Raw genomic sequence first — 23996 nt, 5'->3', positions numbered from 1 at the left:
TAGTTGAAAAGTGCACACACACACACACACACACACACACACACACACACACAGAGAGAGAGAGAGAGAGAGAGAGAGAGAGAGAGAGAGAGAGAGAGAGAGAGGTCCCACATGCTTGCGTTATTCACTGCTTCTTGTTTGAACTCTTGTTTTCTCAGGAGAGCATTAACATGTCTCCCTCAAGAATCGATCAACATCGCCATCGTTGTTAACCCTTGACCAAGTTTTCCCGGCCTGCTCTGGGCCACAGCTCAGCCACACACCATAGCTCTCTAAGGGATCTGCAAAAACCACGACCCAAGTAGGACACCTAAAAAGCACAGACGTGACAGCTAGATAGACCAGGGGGCCACAACGCCAGGCAGGTATGGATGTGGAGGCAGGAGACTCAGAAGTTTAAGGTTATCCTCAGCTGCATATCAGTTACAGACTAGCCTAGGTTATATACCTGTTCTATAAACAAACAAACAAACAAGTTGTGGGGAGCTAGGAATTTGGCTTGGTTGCCAAAATATTTGCCATATTAACATGAAGACCTGAGTTCAGATCTCCAAGATCCATACATCAAGCTGGGTGCTGTGGGTCAACTTCCAGTATTAAGACAGGGATCCTGCTACCCCATTATTGAGATGGGGTGCAGTGGACTCACTGACCTAGCCAGTCTTTGAACTCCACGATCTATGAGAGACCCTGCCTCAAAGTACACGATGCGAAACAGCTGAGAAAGACACCAGCCCCCCTGGCCTCTGACCTCTGGCCTCTGGCCTCTGCATGTGCATATATGCAGACATGAGCACATGCACATGCATATAGCACTCACATACAAATGTCAAAAACAACATTTAAGAACCAACAAGAACACATCGTCAATACTTGCCTGAGTCTGCCATTCCCCTACCTTCCTCGAGGCTGAAGTGATAAATCCCACATCCAAGGTGGAGGTGAGCCATTCATCCACAGACCCTCGCTCTTCACAGAACCGTCGCCTCATCTGACCAACTAATATCAGTTTAGGCAGGACTCTGTCACCCATGGATCCGAATATTCATGCATACCACCCCTTCCCAGTAACGATCTTAGCGCAGAATGAATGACACACAGGAGTGCGCCTCAGTATTTATACGCCTGTGACTTCAGAAACAGGAAGGCATGTGCACGACACACCAACCAGGGAATTCAGAGTTGCTTTCCTCCTAACGAATGTCAGGTTCTGTCACACTGCTGACCCATGCTTAAAATAGTGTAACTGTGATTGATTTCTGTAGAATACATTCGCTTTCTAATTCCCTCAACTCGCTCGTTTCCATAAGCATAAATATTTTCTTTGGATGCTCAAATGTTCAAAGTCAAGAATTTTTCCTTTTCTGCTAGAAATAGTTTGTGTGTGTGTGTGTGTGTGTGTGTGTGTGTGTGTGTGTGTGTGTATTCTGAGTGCCTCGGCTGTCTTTTTTATTCAGTTCAGTTTCTGTGTCTGGTATTCGGCACAATATCATTTGATTTCTGGAGGTTTTTTTGTTTTATTTTGTTTTTTGTTTTGTTTTTCCATTTGGAAGCATGGGTCAAAAGGAAACTGACTGGCTGTGGTTTACAGACATGTGTTTTCAAAGCTTAAGCATCTTCAAAATTAATTTTTTAGTAGTCTAGAGAGATGGCCCAGAGGTTAGGAGCATTTGCCACTCATTCTCTGGCAGAGGACCTGGGTTCAATTCCCAGCACCCAACATGGCAGCACAGGAGATATGACAACCTTTACTAACCTCCAACAGACCAGACACACAGAGGCAAGATGCTCATACACATAAAAATAATAGTAATAATAATAATAACCTTTAGGGCCTGCAGCAATGGCTCAGTGGGGAAGAGCATTTGCTATATCCACATGAGGTCCTGAGTTCACATCCCAGGACCCCCATGTGAAAGTGAGCATGACCCTTAGTGCCTAACTAACTAGTGCTGTGGATATGGAAACAGGAAGAATCAGCGGGAGGGGGTCTCTGAGCTTGCTAACCACCGGCCTGTCCCCAATTTCAATGAGACCCTGACTAAAGGGAAGAAGGGAAAGAGTCATAGACCAGGACACACAAACCCTCCTCTGGCCTACACTCTTTCAAACTCACACACACAGACATATATCACACACCTACACTCACACATACACACCCATAAACATACACCACATGCACTCACCACAAGCATACACACATACACATACACACCACACACACATATACATACATATTCACACTACTACACACAAATACACATACACAAATACACACCATATACACATATACATGCATACACACCACACTATACACATGTACATATATACAAACACCACACTGTTGCTGTAAAATTATTAAAAAATGCTGTCTTTTAACCACAGTACCCCAAGATATCTGGCAGACATCTTCATCTCAGTGCCCCACATTGGGTGCCACCTATTGCTGTAAAATTATAAAAAAAAGAAAAAATGCTGTCTTTTACCCCACACTAGGTCTGGCACTGCAGTGCCCCAAGATATCTGGTAGATACCTTCATCTCAGTCAGCAAAGCATCTCACCCCTCTGCTCTATCCCATATCACACTGCCAATGGCTTCTCTCTGCACCTGGAAACAATCTCTCTACCCATCCAGTTCCCAAGGCAGGTTGCCACCATGCCAGAAATACACATCCCAATTCTGCGGTGGCCTAGTGTCTCCAGCCACCACATACTCTCTTAAACTTAAATTGCCACATGAAAGAACACACAACACAATAACCTCTGATCCAATTAATAAGATATAATTGCCCACCTACACATACAGAGTCCTGTACACATCCATCCCTTAAGAACATTCATAACAACCTGTAAATGTGCAGAGGGGAATCTTAACGTCAGCCTCCATGTTTTCTCGGCTGCTTCTCTCCCTCTTCCAGATTCCTCTCTCTCAAATTTTTCTCCTGCCCATCCTTCCTTCTCTTCCAATGACAGGCCTATTGTACCTGCCTTCACCTATATGACATCATCCTACATCACATATACACACACATTACACACACACACACACACACACACACATATATATATACATATACATACACATATACAAATACACATACACACATACCATATACACACATACATACACATTACACACATATATACATACATATACATACCACATACACAAATACACATACATACCATACATATATAACACATACACATACCACACACACATACATTTACACGCTACACACACAAAAACACATACACCATATATACACACATATACATACACAGCACAACCACACCATGCACACCTACACACACCACATCACACACACATATATGCTACACACACATACACACACATAAATACACATAAAAACACATACACCACACATATGCATCACACACCAGTAATAATAATAATTTTATAACTGGTTTATATAAGCATGCTCAGAATAGTTAGCAACACACTTATATAGTCCCTATATCTTTAAATCCTGAAATAGTCTCCTCTATAAAAGCAATACACCCTGAGCGTGGTAGCCCATGCCTTTAACCCCAGCACTGGTAGTGGCAGAGGCATGTGGACCTCTGGGAGTTCAAGGCGACTTTGGTCTACATAGTGAGTTCCAGGCAGCTTGGGCTACATAAGTAGAGCCTGTCTCAACCACCAAAAGAAATAAAAGAAATACACATCGAAAGCACCATCCTGCTATAAAAGAATGATGTATGACGTACTGCTGCCAGCTATAACACTAGTTAACTTGAAACCATTTGCTGAGGGGAAGAAGAGAGACAGAGACTCCAGACTGCGAGACTCCGTTCATGAGAAATGCTATGAGCAAGCAAAGTCCCCAACAGAAAGATGAGTGACGGCCAAAGCTGGGGCAAGCGCCAGTTAGGACAAACAGATGTAATGCCAAGATTTCTTTTGCGGGGTGGGGGAGGGGTGACATGCTGCCGTTGCATATGAGTATCATTGTCTAACTTTGGGGATTTTAAAAAAAAGAATAAATTACACATTGTAAATTTGTGGCACGTGAATTCGGTCCCAATTTTTAGTTAGGTCATGTTAAGTAGAAAGTGTCAAGAGGGGGACCTGAGAGATGTCTTGGCATGTAAGGTGCCTGCCACACAAGTATGAGGACATGAAAAGCCAGGCGGGCGCGGTGGCCCACATGTGACCCCCACAGTTGGCAGGCAGAGACAGAGATCCCTTGGGGCAAGCTGGTGAACTCCAGGTTCCTCAAGAGACCCTGCCTCAGTAAATAATGATAACAATAGATAGCAGATGTCAACCTCTGACCTGCACGCACGCAACGCACGCATGAGCACATGGAAACATGCTAGGAATGAGCTATCGATGCATCACTCAGCAGCTGCTGCTGCTGTCTGTTCACTGTTTCCTTCCGGTATATTCTCCGTGGAAGAAGTTGGTGTTGTTTTTCCAGGATAACCGGGACACAGTTTCCACATTACTACATTTTAAGTAGTCGTATATGAATGTCGCCGGCCGCTCCCTTAACAAGGCTGGAGCTAAAGGAACGTCCGTTAAGTTGATAATTGGGTCTTACGTAATGGGATGGCTTGCTTCCGACTATGATGGTCACCCTCTGCCAGGAGGAAAGGATGGTCCAACGAAAGACAGAGGGCCTGGTAGGCAGAGAGACTCACATGGATGCCAGGAAAGAGGGAACCCTAGGGAGAAGCACTCTGAGGAGAAGGCTCTCAGAATCGAGACTCACACATTGCACAGAGCAGTAGTTCTCTTCAGAATCCCTTGTGTGTTGAGGCAGGCCATGACACCTCACTGAGGGGTTGGGGGGGGTTCCATGAAAGGAAATGAGGAGGCCCCCGCTTTTAAGCTTTGCCTCCTGTGCATTTGAAAGCGCTCTCAGCTATGCTTCTGATCATGGCCCTACTACGTTCCCTTGAATTCTTGTTTTCCCTGTATTGTCGCACGCCTTTATCAATAGCCTGAGAGTATCCTCCTGATCTCGGGCATGAGTGATTCAAGTACTTCCCAAGCAGGGTCTAATTTGAAACAACTACTTGAAGGGGCTTATCCCCAGTTGATAAAGGAAATAAAGGCTCTTGTTTAGAAACAGGCTCATACTGACTGTGGTGAAGACCTTTAATTCTAACAGTTAGGAGGCAGAGGCAGACGTGGGAAGAGTGCTGTGAGTTCCTGGCCAGTCAGAGCTATACAGTGAGAAAGAAGGAGGGCAGAGAGGTGAGGAAGGAAGAAAGGAAAGGGGATGGTAAATGGTAAAAGAGGGAGGGAGACAAGGAGAGAGAGGAGGGAGGAGGGAGGGAGGAGGGAGGAGGAGGGGGGGGAAAAGGAAGGAAGGAAGGAAGGAAGGAAGGAAGGAAGGAAGGAAGGAAGGAAGGAAGGAAGGAAGGAAAATGCCCAGGATCACACAGCAAGCATGTCTGTTTGTGTAGCATTATGGCATTCGTGCATATGAGGCGTGTGCACAGTGTACGTGTGTGTATATATTCATATGTGGAACCCAGAAGTTGACCACAGTTGTTTTCATTAATCACATTCCTTTTGACTCGAGGGCTCACTGAACCTGGGCTTTGCAGATTTTGCTAGTCTGGGAAGCCCCAAGGATCTTCCCATCTCTATGTTCCCAGTGCCCAGATTACAAGCACTGGTGCAGAGCCCTGGGCTTTTGTAGGTGCTGGGGATTGAATGCAGATCCTTCTGCCTAAGCAGCAAACCCTTACTGAGCGGGCCATCCCCTCAGGCCCCGGCTTTTGTCATTCTCAATAAAGACGTTCTAGATACAGCTTCTCAAAAGTGTTGGGCATGTGTAGAGGCATTTCCTCAGCTAGATGATTCAGGAAGGGACAGTTCAGGAAGCGGTCCCCTCACGTCCAAGAGTTCAAGGGGCTGTGGTTGTAAGGCTCCTCCTCCTGTGTCTTTCTGTTGTGGTAAAATTAAAAAAGGATGCACGACCTGGTTCCCATGAGTTCCCACTCTGCGTGGATCTGCACACTCTTGCTGTTTATGTCAGCCGCTTTCTCACACTGTCCCCTTGGCGGATGTTGCCATGCCTGAGACTCACATCACATATCGGGGGCTGTGCTAGCATAGCCCCACGCCAAGCTAACCCCAAGCATTCTATAGCCTAGCACGGCTTCCTGTCATAGACTCTGTTCACACTCCCAACAATCTAGTAAAGACAGAGCTCAACAGGCTGTAACCGAGCAACCAGATTTATGTGTTAAATGCTCAATGTACAATACAACCACACGATTAACTTACAACCAATTGATAAGGATATAAACCGCCCGCCTAGATAAGATATATTTTGTTCATCTAGACATAGAAAGCCCTGTACAATCCATCCCTTAAGAATATTCATAACAACCTGTAGGTGTGCAGAGAGACATCTTAAACATCTGCCGCCATGTTCTCTCCACTGCTCCCTCCCTCTCACTCCAGTCTCCTCCTCTCTCTAAAACCTTTCTCCTACCCATCCTTCCTTCTCACGTCCAATGACAGGCCTCGTTCTATCCCGTACCTGCCGTCACCTGCACAATGACATCAACCTACATCTTTGATTAGTTTGTTTGTGGCCAAATATTTAGTTCACGGGTTGCGTACTGGGAGGTGGTGTACAGGGGGAGTAGCTAACCCTTATTATCCTGTTGGGCTAAGCTCGCTTGAAGGAAGGTTTGCTGTAGAGTTGAAACCACCGGGGGTGCCCGACAACCCTGTTGTTCATCACTCAAAACCCAACTGCAATGCTCTTTCCTGGTCACCATCTTTCTCCGACATTGATTAGCTTTGATTTTTTACCAGCCTACGTGCTTCAGCGACTTCTGCGAGCTTTTCCTTGAACTCGCGGTTCCCGTCCTGTGCCCTGCTATGCCCTTTGATTTATTAGGATTTGATGTTTTCGGTAAGAACTGCCCTTTCCCGCCTTCCAGGATATCTCTCAGAGATAAGGTTTGTCGTACAGGACACTGAGGCCTGATTCAAACTGATTAGGCCAGCTGACTTCTTTTCCCCCTCCCTTTGCATAGCCCAGGCTAGCCCTTTCCTCCACCTCTCAAGTGCTGCGACCTTCACTCGAGGCACCGTATCTGGCTTGCCCTCCTCGCTTCTGGCCTATTCGTCGCTCTTTGCTCCCTCAATCCTTCAGAACCAACACCACCTGGTGGGCGCGTTTTGCCATCCAACCCTTTCGTTCTGCCTTCAGTTCTGTGCATAGATGGTTTCTGGTGTCCTTCCTCCGCCCCTCCTTTGCTACCACCCATGTTTCTTGTTTGATTTTTCTCTGTCTTGTTCTCAATATGGAGTCCCTTACAGTACTCACAGGCTGCCTTTGTGTTCTTTTGTCTCGCTACCCACATAACCTACGTGTGCTGTTCGCTCACCCGTGATTTATTTTAGCACCATTTCTACCGGTCACATCTTTAATCTTCTCTTCTGCTATTCCTTACAGAATATCCACTCCATGAGTTTGTAACAAGCCTCACAAGTCTCCCTCTACCCATTAGAAAAAAATATATCCAGATGGCAGAGGACTGAAGTATATGCTAAATCTCTCTGGTTGGCCTTGGCTCTGACAGAGTCTCCAGCAGCCATTCAGTACCAGAGAAGACAGAAGTTAATGAGCTGGAGAGACGCTAGGGGTGAGATAAGGACAAAAGGAAGCAGCATCTGAGCTCGGAGGAATCACTGATGCTTGTTCACACCTGATAGTGCCCCCTCACCTCATTCTCCCTTAAACTGGCATTACGGTCAATTTCCTTCACTGCAGCCAGACCATCAGTTCTCAACCTGTAGGTCGCAACCCCCTGGGTTGTCAACGGACCCTTTTACAGGGTTTTACTGCTGTGAGCAGACACCATGACCAAAGCAACTCTTCTAAGGACAACATTTCATTGGGGCTGGCTTACAGTTTCAGAGGTTCAGTCCATTATCATCAAGGTGGGAACATGGCAGCACCCAGGCAGGCATGGTGCAAGAGGAGCTGAGAGTTCTACATCTTCATCTGAAGGCTGCTAACAGAATCCTGACTTCCAGGCAGCTAGAATGGGAGTCACACCCACAGTGACACATCAACTCCAACAAGGCCTAACAGCGCCACTCCCTAGGCCAAGCACATACAAACCATCATACTGAGACCATCAGAAAACAGATTTCCATTAAGATTTATAACAGTAGCAAAGTTATAGTCATGAGGTAGCAATGAAAATAATTCTATGGTTGCGGGGGACGGGGGCTCCCCATAACTATTAAAGGACGATTGAGAGCCACTGATTCAGACGAAAAGGCCTGGCCAAGCAGGCAGGGGGAACTAGGATGGGACAGTACCCTGTGAGTACTCAGATCTCTCTCTCTGGCCATCCTCCTCAAGAGGCCGTGGGCTGCTCCATGCTCAGGGCAACATGTCCATCTCTCAGAGGCCCTCTGCTGGCCCCACAATCTATTTTTCCAGCCACGTACTAGGTCATAATGACTCCATTATGGTTATGGGAGGCAGAGAACACGCCGCTGATGGGACCAATCCTTTCCCTTTGAAAATGGACAGGCCACGGGCCATGTGTACACTCCTTGCTTGGCTCCATGGAAGGGATTTGGCAGATGTCCTTCCGTTTCTGACATATGGCTACTCCTCAGCCTTCCTTCCGGTATTGTTGTTGGATGCAGCTAAATGGCCCTTTACATTATGGCTTCCATTTCTGCTACAAACCAACAAACTGATCTCCATGTCTCATCGGTCCATATGCTGCTTCTTTCTCCTCTAGCCGAGTAATGACTCACGGAAGGGCTTGGACACCTTTGAGTTGGATTGTTAATGTCCAAAAGAGAATGAGAAATATGTATGTGTACACACACACACACTCACACACACACACACACACACATATACACAAACACATACAAACTCACACACAAACTACACACACACACACACAACACATACACACACACACACACACACACACACACACAAACACATACAAACACACACACGCACACACTCACATACACACACACTCATATATACACAAACACATACACACAACACACACACGCACACTCACACACACACTCACACTCACATATACACAAGCACATACAAACACACACACATGCACACTCACACACTCACATATACACAAACATACAAACTCACACACACACACAAGCTCACACACACTCACACACTCACATATACACACACAAACTGACACACACACACTCACACACAGACACACACACACACACACACACACACACACACACACATACACACTCACACACACACATACACACACATACACACACACACACACACACACATACACACACACACATAAACACACACAAACACACACACACACTCACATGCACACACACACACTCACACACACAAACACACACTCACACACACAAACACACACACACACACACACATATTAAGATTTATAAATTGATGATAGGTGTTGGAGTACAATAATTGGCCAAGTTCTTTTATTGTTCCCAACCAAATAAATCCCCCGGGCCTCCCGCCTATATTTGTTGACCCTCTTCTCCAGCCCTTAAATTCCCATTTGGTGGAGGGGCCTGATCTTGGTCCTTGTGGTTCCCATGGTAACGGATGCCCTTCTCACTTGGAGGCAGCAGTGGGTGTGAGACCACCTGCCGAGCTCTGCTCTCAGGATGGGCCACAGCAGATGTCCCTTACAGCATTCCTCTCGCCCACCGCATGTTACTCTCCAAGCTACCAGGCTTAATAATCAGTCAGCAGAGGCAGCCACACATGAGCTCTCTGCTGGCCCGGAGGTGCAAGGTTTCCTATGGAGAGCGGTAGGGCGGTTACATTTCTGTGCCCAACTCAACACTTATTAGAAGGTGCACATGGGCAAAGTACTGTGTAAATATTAAACAAAATTCCGACCAAAAAAATGGGTATCTCAGAGCTGGAAATAATGCCTCAGTTAGTAAACTGCTTGCCCAGTGTGCATAAAGCCCTGGGTTTAGTGTGGCATATATCTGGCATGGGAGAGGTAGAGACAGGAGGGTCAGAAGTTTAAGGTCATCCTTGGCTACACATCGAGGTGGGGGCCGGCTTGGACATGAGACTGTATCCCCAAATAACAACAATGACAATAATAATAATAATAATAATAATAATAATAATGTATAATCCTGATGGGGTATAAGCAGAATAATGTATGGAATGTAATTATCTGTCTTACAAGTTGAAATATGATAAACACCCCAGAAGGCAGTGTAGAAGGAAAGGCCTTGCAAATGCATCTTCTTCCAAGATGCAACTGGGGCCTATCTACCTGTCTACCTCTGTGGATTCCACGCCGAATAGAGATGATCCTGTGTGTCACGGTCCCCTTGCCTCTTCTCCCCTCTGTTCTACGGTGGCCTTGTGATACCGGTGGCACCTTTTGAAAGCCCACCAGGACCTGCCGTTCCCCTGTGGACACACTGCTCCTTTTTCACAGCATTTGAAGCAACTCCTATCTCTAGACTGTGGAGTAAAGAAGCTGGCCCATGCCCACCCACACTGGCTTCTCCTGGCTCTGTCTACTGGAGAGCTCCTGAGCTTTCTGCCTTGTGACTTGGAGCCTCTCAACCCCAGGCAGCAAGAAAACGGAGCCCCTTCATAGAAGTCTCTTCTGCAGGCCTACACTAAAGGGTGTCTCTCTTCCCTCCCTCCCTCCCTCCTTCCCTCCCTCCCCTCCCCTCCTCTCCCCCTCTCTCTCTCTCTCTCTCTCTCTCTCTCTCTCTCTCTCTCTTTCTCTCTCTCTCTCTCCCCCTTTCTCTGTCTGTCTGTCTGTCTGTCTCCCACATAGCCTTTCACAGTCTTCAAGAACCCAGCCCATCTGTGTGATTTTGACTCTGAAGTCCAGGATAGAAATCCTGACCCAGTCACTCCTGTACAGGCACAGGCCTACATACAGTTCTGTGGTTGGTTTTCTTGAGGCCCAGAAGTAGAAAAGAGTTTCAGTAGACAGGGGAGGATGAGCCACTGTGTAAGCAGAGCCATCAAGGGACTGACTGTTCCGTGGCCTACTTGTGGGAGAAAGTAGGCCAGTGTGCCTAGAACACACAGCCTCCTTGGGCTGGCTAGATCTGGTCTGGAAATTCAGGCTTGGGGGATGGGGCAGGGTCTGTGTGTAACCTAGGCTGGTCTCAATGCTGAGATCCTCCTGCCTCAGCTTCCCAAGTAGTAGAATTTACAGGTGTGCACTATGAGAGTCAAGCATTTTCATAGCTCTTTTAAGGATTTTTTTTATGTCGTTTATTTATTGTGTGTGTGTGTGTGTGTGTGTGTGTGTGTGTGTGACACACATACATACCATAACTCAAGAGTAAACGCCAGAAGATAAGTCTGCTCTCTTCTTTCACCACATGCGACCCAGGAAATGAGTTCAGGTCATCAGGCTTAGCAGCAAGCCCCCTTGACCCAGTGAGCCCTCTCGCCAGCCCCATCTTTTAAGTTTTTGTCTTTTTTAAGGCCTTTCTTTCCTTGTTATCTTCAGTGATGGCAACTTCAGTGTGGCTGAGGTAGAAGATAGAGGTTTATCCCCACTGCTGGCTCGTCTCCCACACTGGCCTTGAAGTTTTTCGGGTGTTGTTTGTTTGTTTGTTTAAAAAAAAAAAAAAGGGAAAACATGGTCTTGCTATTATTGTGAGACTCAAGGAAGGGCCATGAGTGGATGTATTAAAAAGCTTCACTTGGGGCTGGAGAGATGGCTCAGCGGTTAAGAGCACCCGATTACTCTTCCAGAGGTCCTGAGTTCAATTCCCAGCAGCCACATGGTGGCTCACAACCATCTGTAAAGAGATCTGATGCCCTCTTCTGGTGTGTCTGAAGACAGCTACAGTGTACTTGTATATAATAAATGAATAAATCTTTAAAAAAAAAAAAAAAAAAAAAAAAGCTTCACTTGGTTCCCAAGAGACAGCCCTGGGTGTCCCGGGACCCTGGAGGCCTCTAGAGAGCACCCTGTTATTTATTTATTTTTCTCCTCGAAACGGTTCATTGGACTTAAAATATTGTAGAAGGAGGTGACAGTTCTGCTGACTCAGGTGACTCTTATCCTGGAGGTCCAGTCTGAGCAGCCTTGCCTGGAAGGTCTAGTCTGGCCCCGACTGCTGCTCCTTCCAATGCTAGAACCCATTCTCTGGTGCAGCGAAGATGTTCGTCTTAGATCTGAATCAGCCCAAAAGTCCAGCCTGGCAGCCTCGGCAGAATGGCAGCTGTCTGCAGTCACAATTGTGCAACTTCCGGGGTTTCCCTTCTGTTCCTGTCAGTAATAGAAAGTCCCCAGTTGTTCTTCAGAACAGACTCCTCGAATACCAGAATTTTCACTCTGCTGGTGTTTCTGTGGGCCTCAATGATTTCTCACAGGTTATTTGTTTCCTCGCAGGAAATTACCTGTGCACAGAGCTGGCAGCTTCAAATTCTGCTTCTACAGAAGTTGCTCCCAAAAAATAGTTTCAGAAGAGACAGGGGAAGTAGTGATAAGAGAGACATCACCCCGCCCCCCAGTGGTGGTTGCTCCAAATTAATGAAGGAATCCATAGTGGGATGTCTTTGATGAACCCCACACTCATGTACATATATATATGTATAGACAGTGTCGCTGACTTCAGACACACCAGAAGAGGGCATCAGATCCCATTACAGATGGTTGTGAGCCACCATGTGGTTGCTGGGAATTGAACTCAGGACCTCTGGAAGAGCAGTCAGTGCTCTTAACCACTGAGCCATCTCTCCAGCCCAAGATCTGAAATTCTTAATTGAAGAGTCTCGTGGCCTCATTTGAACCCACTATGCGACCATACACTGAGTTGCACCTTTTGGAAGCAAGCAGGCCCATCCTGGGGTTTTCCCTCAATATAGAATCACGGAACCTAGACTCTAAGGTCAAGGGGTCACGGTTGCCTGAGAGCCTGTTTTATAGGGAGAGATCAGGCACCACAGAAACCATCCTATCCAGAGCTTAGAGTGGGCAAGCTAATTGCCCTAGGAAGAGGAAGGACTTGAAGGAGCTGAGGTCACAGGTTGTCGTTTTGTCCATGGCTGACCTGAGATTGTGTTTTTACCAGAAAACCCTGTTTCTAGTTGTGACGTGGCTCAGCCTTGGCACGCACCCTTAATCCCTCTGGCTGGGACACAGACACACCCGTAGAACACATCTTTAATCCCAAAGGATGAAGGCGAGGCTAGTCTGTAGAAGGATGTCTAATTGAGTGGCGGAATCAGAGAAAGCGATGAATCAGAGGAAGATTCGGCAGCATAGGATATGCCCAACCCTCACAAGAACAGAGAGGAAAGAGAAGCTACTTAAGAGAAAGCTGTGCAGAGAGAAAAGACGGCAGATTTACCAGCACCGTTGTACAGAGACAGGTTGCAGAGAAAGAACAAGCTGGACACAGGTAAAGAAAGAGGGAGCCAGAAGATTAGCACAGATCCCAAAGTTAGTATCTGATCAAGCAGAGCAATTCAGGGGAAGCCGAGAGAAGCCAGATTGAATCAGTCAGCTTGGAAAGGAGTTTAAGCCAGAACAGCTGAGTTGACCAGCCAGCCACGGAGAGCAAGTCCAATATCATAGGCCAAAAAACATTCTAGGCCTACACAAGATTGAACAGAGGCTAGAAACTTCCACGACTAGGTCTAGGTCAACAGAGGCAGCCTCAGAGAAGACCATTACGTCTGGCGAATAGAAGCTACTTTTACAAGAAGGCACACTTAGGAACAGCTTATGGGAGAGGTGTATTGCACATTAGCATAGGGCTAAACTCTAGAGATGTGAATTATTGAGTGAAGGAGGTGGGCATTTGGGAGTTGTAAAGCTTCAATGAAAAAAGAAAAAGAAAAACTTAGGCTACTTCCGCTCTAAGCATCCGTTAGTCGGGGAGCAGAGCAAGCTGGTCATTGGAAAAGAAGGGTAGTTGGGAAATCTAGAGGTGATGTCTGAAAACAGTTGTAAGGAATAAAAAGAACTTTATAGACAAGTGAGATGTGAGGGGGAAGGGGATGAGAAGGGATGAGACCAGCAGGGGCACAGTCTGGTCCCAAAGAGTGCTTAGGATGAGGGAAGTCACTGCAGGGCTAAAGCACACAGTATTCATGTCTGCTGATGCTGTAACAAATTACCAAACACTAGGTGGCACGAAACAAAACCCACAAAGGCCTGAAGTGGGTGTCTTTAGGTTTAAAGCACTGTCAGGCTCCGTTCTCTCTAAAGGCTCCTGAAGAGAACCACTCCCTATCCATTCTGGTTTTCCAGAACTTGTGCTCCTGAGCCTCCTGCCTTTTTCATTTCTTGTCAAAGTCAACAGAAAAGCAACTTTGTAGTCCTCTCCCTCCACCCTGGGATCTCCTGCTTGCTTCTTCCTCATTTAAAGCATACCTGAAGCCAGGTCTGGTGGCATATGACTTTAATCCCAGAACTCTGGAGGCAGAGGCAGGCAGATGTCTGAGTTCAAGGCCAGCCTGGTCTCCAGAGTGAGTTGCAGGACAGCCAGGGCTATGCAGAGATGTGCAGGCTGTGCGGGAGCTATGCAGAAGTGTGTTGTACATTAGCATACAGCCGAACTCTAGAGATGTGTCTCAAAATAACAAAACAAACAAATGCACATAGAGTGCTTTTACCTTGGGTTCAAACAACGAGCTACTTTTGTTCCTTCTGTAGCTCTTAAGTGTTCCACCCTTTGGAACAAAATCTATTCAGAAGGACTAAGAAAGACATGGATGGGGTTGGGGATTTAGCTCAGTGGTAGAGCGCTTGCCTAGCAAGTGCAAGGCCCTGGGTTTGGTCCCCAGCTCCAAAAAAAAAGAAAAAAGAAAGACATGGATGTCCAGTGCTCCCTACACCATGCAGGAAGCAGAGGATGGTTGCATCGAGAAAAGTTGTCACCAACGCTGTGTGGAAAAGATCTGGCATCCAAGAAAAGCCAAAACTTAATTGCCATTTTATCCAATTTATATTGGTTGTCATCCTGACAACTGGTTTCTGAATCACCTTCTTAGCATGGCTGTTTATAGATTAGGTTGAAAAAAGACCCACCTGAATGAAAAGGTTAGCAGCCTGGGTTTATGGTCTGGAGTCGAAGTATAGAAAACAGTGAGCTGAGGACCAGAGGACCAATATGTGTAGTTCCTCCCGGCGCCCCCTCTCCCGCCTTGCCCCCCCCACCCCACTGCGGATACAATGTGTCCAGCTGCTTTCTACCATCCTGTCCCGCCGTCCAACCTTCCCCATCATGACTGACTATCCTCTTAAACTGGGATTCAAAATAATCCACCCTTTCTTCCTTCCTTGGGATAGGTTGTTGTTGTTGTTGTTGTTGCTGCTGCTGCTGCTGTTTTGGGCTTTTTGTTTGTTTGTTGTTTTTTGTGTGTTTGGCCATGCACTCTGTCACAGCTGTGGTGTTGTGGTTTGCCCTGAAATTACTGTATTTTGATGCTAATTCCACCGCCCCAAGGACAGCTGCCTAGTCAAGGACTCAGAACTCAGGTGACTTCACCAGAACCACCTCCCCATTGAATTTGTAAAGTACTGGTGAGGGGCAGGTACAGGATAGAAGGAGGCCTGTCATTGGAGGAGAAGGAAGGGTGGGCGGGAGAGAAGTTTGAAGGAAGAGGAGGAGACTAAGAGAGAGTGGAGAAGGAAGACGGAGAGAGGGGAGAAGCCATGGCAGGTGATGTTAAGATTCTGCTCTGTGTATTTACAGGTTGTTATCAATGTTCCTAAGGGATAGATGGTACTGGGCTTTATATGTTTAAGTGGGCAAGTATATCTTACCAATTGGATCTAAGATTATTGTGTTGTGTGTTCTTTTATGTGAGGGTTTGAGTGTAAGAAAGTGTGCGGCTGGGCTGTGTTTCCGCCAAGATATCTAACAGATATCTGGGCACCGCGGTACAGAGTTAGCGGGGTAAAGGACACCGATACTCTTTATTTTTATATTCTTACAACAACACAGTGGTATTAATTAGTAAAGGCATCAGAGTTCTGGCAGTTTTCATAACAAGTGTGTTCCTGGTAACTGCTGCTGGATAACAAGTCACACCCCAAGCCTGCTGTCTTTAGGACAATAAGGAACTTCTTTTTTTTTTTTTGGTTCTTTTTTTCGGAGCTGGGGACCGAACCCAGGGCCTTGTGCTTCCTAGGCAAGCGCTCTACCACTGAGCTAAATCCCCAACCCCAATAAGGAACTTCTTATGGCTTCCAACACATGCACACTTGTCCTGTTGGCTTCACCTGGTTCATTCACAAAACTACTTATAGCTGGAGGGTCAGCAAACCTGGAAGATCTGTATAACCTTGGCGACAGCCACTGACAGACTATTTTGATGGATCTTGGGCTCAGTAAGGCCGGGCCAGCAGTAGCATGATTATGGACCTGCAGGACCTCAGAGCCTGAACTCATTGCACAAAGCCAGCCAGAGTTGAAGAGAGAGGGAAAACGGACTGATTTCTCCCGCTGCTAGGGACACTGTCGCACTGCCTCGCATCTTGAAGTGGTGACTTTACAGGTAGTAATGTGGCACTGAGGGTTGCAGTCTGGCATTTGAGGTTGGCGGGGTAATGTGTTCCTGATGACAGCGGTACCCAAAGCTCAGCCAACGGGATGAGTGGTTTGAGTGCAATAAGAACCATAGATCCTGAGCTAAGGGAGCTACAAGGCTGGAGTAGAGAACATCTAATCCTCTGGATAGAGAGCAGAAATCGTGGCAAGCAGAGAGGAACGGGCTGTGGTCCAGATTGTGACTGTAGCTAGCGGTTGGAAAAGTCTGGAATGACCACACCGATGACGTGGTTCTGCAGGCCACAAGGACGATGACCACAGCACACAGGGCCATTTCATGAACAACACCCAGTACCCAGAACCCCTTCCTTTAGTCCTTCATAAAATAAACTCGCCACTTCTGACATCCAGACGGAGGGGTGGGTGGATGTTGCAAGGCATAGTTTAACCCTTAGCCTCCACGTCCTTCCGAGTTTGTTCAAGGAGGAAATGCTGTAAGGGGGTCACCAGGGTTCCCGTCTGCCGTTTCTGTCTTTCCTGCCTCCTTGGATTATCTATCTAAAGGCAAAAGAGCGCTCAGGCAGACAAGATTTGCCAGGGTGAAATGTATTAACTCTGCTAAGGGGATACTATTCATCACTCCCACTGAAAGTAAATAAAAAATCAGACAGCAGACAGTGATGATCCAGCACTCACTCAACCCTCAACGTGTAGATAGGAATAAACCGAAAGCTGTTACGAAGGGGGTAAAATTGCTTATTTCTGCATTTGCTTCCAGGAATAGGTGTTTATGGGTAACTTGTGAGCAGCTGATTTGCTGGGATTCTGAGGAGGCATGACTACCTCTCTGGCTGTAGTTTTGAATTCCTACAATACTTTTTGGCTTGTCGTACACACCGGAAAGCTGCTTGCTCTGAATGAAATATTCAGGGTGTTGGGTGTTGAGGAGTTCAGTGGTGCTTACTGCAAACTCTATGGGATTAGAACCCCAGCCATGGGTGTTGTCTTTACCTCTGACAACCACTCACTGTTTTTTTGTTTCTTTAAAAATTACATAAATAATTTTACCTAAAATGAAGGACAGTCTCTGTGGTAAGAGCCTGAATAGAAACATTAAGGGTTTCTGACCACCTCAAAGACATATGTAAAAACCGACATGGTTATTTATTTCACCAACATATTAGAGATCCCTGTGACTGGGGGCCCCCTCTTCAGAGTCAGCTATCACAGTGAGTTTGCTAAGTGACAAGACATCCAATTCTCTAGTTTTTAGTTTCCTATGCTGTCCCTAAATTCAAACATTCTTCTAAAATAATCTTTCAAAACAATCAAATCCCCCAGCAAAGACAGATTTTTTTTCCTTCCTACCTCTTAGGATATTCAAGGCAATGTACCTTGGTTTCAAATGAAGCCAGTTTGTGGTTCCACCCTGACACCCATGGCAACCTCACCAGGACATTGTCAAAGAAACACTTCCACCCTGATTCCTTTCTGACTCAAGTCAGTCACTCCTCATCTTGAGTTTACATTCCTCAGTCTCCAGTGAGTTATGCCTGAGTTAGCGCTTATAAAAATCCTTCCTTCGGGGCGATCTCTGTCAGGATTAAATATGTGGGTTTACCTCTGAAGTTGATGTTGGCTTTCTTTCTTTTTTTTTTTTTTTTTTTTTTAAGATTTTATTTATTTACTTCATGTATGTGAGTACACTGTTGCTCTCTTCAGGCATACCAGAAGAGGGCATCAGATCTCATTACAGATGGTTGTGAGCCACCATGTGGTTGCTGGGAATTGAACTCAGGACCTCTGGAAAAGCAGTCAGTGCTCTTAACCACTGAGCCAGGACTCTAGTCCCAGGACTCTGTTTTTAACATGGTCCGAAAGAGCCTATCTTCCTCATTAGCGAATCTGGGACTATAACCAGGACTTACCCATCAATCCACTCAGCTCTCTCACTGAGTGTAGGAGATGGATTCTAACACAGTTCCCTCTGAACTAATGGACAATACCCAGGAGGTAAACCCCACCCAGTCGTCTGAGGGATAGGAAAATGGGGGGTAGCTGAGATTCAAGCTCACTCCATCTCAGGCACCAAGGTTCCACCCTCCCTATGTTGGTGACCGAGTCATTATGAGTCTTGATCATGTATCTATCCCAGCCATTGGGCACATTTACCAATTTTATCTTTGGTCTCTAGACTGGTGATAACCATAGTGGGTACTGAGGAGATCATCCATCCACTGCCAAAAGCAAGCTTCTGCCACATTGTTCTGTTAGACGAGGGAATACAAATACCACTGAACCTCTGGAAGAGCAGTCAGTGCTCTTAACCACTGAGCCATCTCTCCAGACAGAATCTTAGGGAGCCACCACACCCGGCTGACAATCAGGATAGACTTTTATTTTTGTCCTCAAGATGTTGTTTGCTTGTTTGTAAATATGAGCAGGTGGGGAATGGCTGTCTATTTTCAGCCTCCGGGTGCTACACAACCCCAAGTCAAATCCTGACCCAAACCATATACCTGCTCCCTCAAAGCCTTCCTAAAAAGCCATTCTCCTGCCTCAGGTTTCACAACTGCCTGTGACAACACTGTGGTTGACAGAACTGCTTTACCTTCAGGGAAGACCCAGCTCTGAGAAGACAGTCTGTGGCACCCTCCACCTCTTGTCTTTACCATCTAAAGGATGGCTTTCTGCAAGTCAGCTCTGCTGGGGTGAAGTTAGGTATAAGGCTCTTCCTCTGAACATTTTTTGGCTTTGGCTTTGGCTTTGATGGTTTTGGCCAGGGGGGTGGGGGGTGGGTGTTGTTGTTGTTGTTGTTGCTGTTTTTCATTTGGGAGTTTTTCATTTCGTTTTTGTTGTTCCTGTTCTTTGCTTTTTTTTGCGTTTTTGTTTTTGTTTTTTGGGGTTGGTTGGTTGTTTGTTTTTAACCACAGCTGGTAAAATAATTTCCAGCTCTGAAAAATAGCCACATGACAAATTGCTCAGGTTAGACTTCCTCAAAGGGCCGGTTAAGACTCAGAAATCTGACAGCCTCCTACCCACAGTGAAACAACGGCTCTCCTCTGTGTGGAGACGCTGGCTCCAGAAAACGTAGCTATAACAGCAGCGCCTCTTCTCTTTGTCTCTTCTTTCTCTTGATCCCCTACCCTTTTGGTTTGTTCCTGCGTTTCCTTTTGTTTTGTTGAGACCAGATATGAGTACATAGGCCAGGCTAGTCGTGAGCTTACACTCGTCTTCCCTTAACCTAACAAAAAAGCCGGAGTTCTAAGTCACCAACCACACAGGGTCTGCAACTGTCTCTTCACATGTGCACGCACGTGCACACTCGCACATAGGCACACATGCTCGCACACATATGCCCTGGTATTTCAGGAAAGTCTCAAGTGCTCTGTCTTCCTGGTAGTGTCTGCTGTCACCCTGTGCTCCAGATTCCTTGATGGGAAAACTGAAGGGAAAGGAATGCTTTTTTTTTTTGTTTTGTTTTGTTTTGTTTTGTTTTTTGGTTTTTGTATAGCTAGCTCTGGTGAGCTCCCTTGAGAATACTTTGTTGTGTCAATACGGTCGCCATAAACAGTGAGTGAATGATGGACGAGTTCATTTCATTAGCAAGTCATAATCCAACCCAGAGCTTCAGCCTTTTGTTTTGGTTTTCCTCTTAGTCACCGAAGAGGAAATGTGACTTCCCAATACCAGACACTGGGTCGTTTAAAGACTGTGGCCAGATGAATGACTGTGTTTCTTGGGCAGCCAAAGCCGGGCGTCAAAGGTGAACCTTACAGGTGACCAGGCTCACTAGCTGGTCCACACATGTGATTTAGGGAGCTTATGGCTCTGGGCCAGCAGTGGCCTGGATGGGTCTGCAGTAGGCAGGTTATGTTTAGAGAAAAGCAAGGAGAAAATAACACGTTCGCCGGAATAAACCGTTCAGGGTCAAAATAACAGTGTGGTGTTTTTGTTCTCGTGCGAGATATAAAAAGAAAGCTTGAGTTTCGCTTCCAAACTTCTTGCCTGTGCCCGGGCACCTCCAAGGACGTGGCTGGACAAAGGCAAAGCATTGCTGCTGCGAGTTTCTGTGGAAAGTCTTGGCCTCTCTAACGTGGCATTCGCCGTCCTCTTACAGAGCTTTATAAATGGACTCTGACATGGACTACGAAAGACCCAACGTTGAAACCATCAAGTGTGTGGTTGTGGGCGACAACGCCGTGGGAAAGACTCGCCTGATTTGTGCCCGGGCGTGCAATACCACCCTGACGCAGTACCAGCTGCTGGCCACCCATGTGCCCACCGTGTGGGCCATTGACCAGTACCGCGTCTGCCAAGAGGTAAGGTGCAACAGGTTTCTCCTCAGCTATACAGCCTGTCCCAGGCCAGCCTGGGCTACTTGAGACCCCGCCTCCTCAAGCACAGAAAAAGCTGAACCAATAGTAATTTGCCTGCAGCAGTGGCCCAGGCCTCCAAGCCTAGTGCTCGAGAAACTGAGGCAGGAGGATGGAGAGTTTTAATGCTAGCTTGGGCTAAATAAAAGGAGGGAAGGAAGGAAAAATGGAAGGAACAAAATTTTAAAAGAATACTTTGGCCATCACTGTTGTTGGCTCTTTATTAGTCCGAGTAAAATAAATGAGGCAGGTAGCTATATCCCATACATAAAGCAGAAGTGACCTGATTGGTGATTGGGGGCGTGGGGGCAGAGTGGAGCGGGAAAAAAAGCGCAAAGGACAAACTTGAGGGCGTGGCTGAGGGCGTGGCTGTGGTGCACCAATGGAAGTTTGAGTCACATGATGGAGATGGTGAATTAGTTGTCTTGAGTCCCACTAGATGTTGGAAAGGCCGGGGTGGGGGGCGTGGGGGGGAGGTGGTGCCCCTGGAGAACACTTGAGCATATCCCTCCCTCTCTCCCTCCCACACCCCTGCCTCACACTCTTTCTTTCTGCCTCCTACAGGTCCTGGAGCGGTCCAGGGATGTTGTTGATGAAGTGAGCATCTCCCTCAGGCTTTGGGACACTTTTGGAGATCACCATAAAGACAGGCGTTTCGCATACGGCAGGTAAAACAAGGCCGGGGACACGGGTGGTTACGCGCAGTTTCCTTTCCCTATCCTGAGAGGGTTAAGAAGTCAACAGCAGCCAGAGCATGCGGCCTTGCGATGCACTGGGCTCCGGACGGTGCCTAGGAAAGGGGTAAATGGGCCACGTTGTTGTTTCCTGGTGTGGAGGACAAACGTACCCCTCGTTACACGGAAAGTCCAATTTTGAAACCCCGAGCTAGCCAAGCAGGGAGGTTTGTGAGACAAGTATCCGTCTGGGCCCCCAGTTCAGAGCCACATTACCGTCTGCCTTCGTCGATGGTGATGGCTCTTTTAGAACGCGTTACCTGGAAAAAAATGGTTCTCATTTCAATTTGAAGGGCACTCGTGAAAGAAAGAGAAGCATCTGAGAAGCCCTTCTCGGGGCATGATTCCAAAACGAAGGGAAACAATCATGTCTATTGTCCCCCCCCCCCAAACAAAGAGAAAAGGGAAAGTCCAGTAAAGGGAAGATAAACCCGAAAGGACACGTACATGGGTGGGAACGAAGTCAAAATACCTTCCTCTGACGGTCAGCACCACCGTCACCAATACAGGCTTTCTGACAACTCTTAGAGCTGTCTGCTCCCAAGGAGGGCGATCCCTGATCCTCCTCCGCTGTAAATTGGCGGGCCTGGTTTCTGTTAGACTGGGGTAGCATTGTTTGGTTCTCTCCTTCCTTAACATCTAACGCCACGTGACCTCAGAGAGCCAGAGTACACACTCCCACCTAGTGATAAAGAGAAGCTTCGCCACTCTCCAGCCCTAGAAGGTCCCTAACAAGCCACTCCCACAAGTGTGAGCTTTGCTCTTCCTCCGGTGACACGAGGCAGGTCAGTTTTGTTCAGAACCTGCCATGTAGCCTCCCTTCTTCGTGTGTAGTCAGAGCAGCAAACAGTAGCTGGTAGCCTAAGGATTCTTCCTTTTCTTTCCTTTCTAAATTGGATCAATTAATTCATTAGTTTTGCTGCATTTAGGCATACATCAGGAAACGTGTGGATGGTCAGGAGACAACTTGCTAGGCTTGAATATCTCTTCCCACTCTGTGGTGGCACAAACATCAAACTCGAGTCACTGGACTGGGCCTCAAGTGCCTTTAGAACTGAGCCCTTTTCTATGTCATTTCTTTCTCGAGACAGAGTTGCACCCTGTAGGCCATGTTGGCCTTGAATGCTCCATCCCCCTGCCTCAGCCTCCTGAGTACTGGGACTAAAGGCCTGCTAACTTTATCCGTGTGTCTTAAATAATGGGTTAAACTGTTGGAAGCATCTGTCTTGCTTCTGGGAAGTTCATATGATTAGGGGGAGGGGCAGAGAATCTGGGACTTAGACCAGTTTGTTCAAGGAGACTCAAAAAAAAAAAAAAAAAAGCAGGGTGCAGAAGCCAACAGAATTTCTCACTAAGTTTGGTCTTTGATAAGTTCCTATGTGTACCTATGAGATGCTCCCACTAACCTCAACCCTACAGGCTCTCTTATTGCGCTCCAGTTCCTGTCAACCTCCCTCCTTAAAATTGTCTTTTCCCAGTACATGGCTTGTTGGTTTGTTTTGTGACCCACTGAGTTTACCCAGGGTCGTCTAGCTTACAGCACGTGGGGATCAAGATGCTCAATCCGTATCTGACTCCAGTGCAGGCCCAGCCCCATGTGGGGGTGCATGCAAGTCACCACGTGTCTTGTGGAGGTTTGGGTAGTCGACTCTCTCTTATACCATGTGGGCTCAGGTCATCAGGCTTAGGGGCAAGAAGGGTTTTTGCTGGCTGAATCACCTCTGTAGCCCAGCCCTCTCCCCTTTCCTCAGAAATGATCCAGGAACATTTAGACCATGTAGGATATCAAAATCGGCCAATAGCGTAATGCTTCAATCTAGTAGCTGGCAAGGTAGACGCCTTTCTTTGAATGTCCTAGGGGTTTTGATGTTGTTGTTTGGGTTTGGTTCGGTTTGAGTTTGGGGTGTTTTATTTTGTTTTGCTTTTCTTTTCCCACTAATGTTTTTTCGGTGTTATCTCAAGGCTTTTCTTGTTCGTTTTGTTTTGGTTTGGGGGTGGTTTCTTTTTTTGTTTTGGTTTGGTTTCTTTGCCTCACGTTGTCCTACACACAGAAAAAGAAAAAATAGACCAGCCTGCGCTCACCACACACGCAGGTCTTGTATTGGTTTTAAAGAAGCAACAGCTGGGAATGAAGTCTTTGAAGAAAGGAAGGGTGGGCACAACTGGTGTAAAGGACTTTTAGAATCCCAGTCCTAAGAAAGTACCTGTGCTGGGATGAGCTCAGTGAGGTATCTGGGTAGACCAAGCAAGCGACTGCCTCAGCCGCACTCAGACACACGTTGGGTTTGTGATAATGCGGTGTGACGCGGACCCGCTAAGCAGAAGTCGTACGGTGTCGACAAAAGCCGCTTTGCTCTCTT

At 46.8% G+C, this 23996-nt stretch overlaps 1 protein-coding gene across 1 annotated transcript in view; it reads left to right on the top strand.

Moving 5' to 3' along the window:
• The window catches only part of Rhobtb1 (Rho related BTB domain containing 1), a 69649-nt gene that overhangs the window by 5675 nt on the left and 39978 nt on the right, over positions 1-23996 (top strand). Inside the window, exons 2-3 of the mRNA XM_032888789.1 lie at positions 20647-20848; positions 21467-21570. Coding sequence (XP_032744680.1) covers positions 20657-20848; positions 21467-21570 — 296 coding nt within the window. The 5' untranslated portion in view covers positions 20647-20656. The remainder of the gene's footprint in view (positions 1-20646; positions 20849-21466; positions 21571-23996) is intronic.

Source organism: Rattus rattus, chromosome 18 (assembly GCF_011064425.1).
Source record: "Rattus rattus isolate New Zealand chromosome 18, Rrattus_CSIRO_v1, whole genome shotgun sequence".
Classification (NCBI taxonomy): domain Eukaryota; kingdom Metazoa; phylum Chordata; class Mammalia; order Rodentia; family Muridae; genus Rattus; species Rattus rattus.
This window is presented reverse-complemented; position numbering and strand designations above follow the sequence as displayed.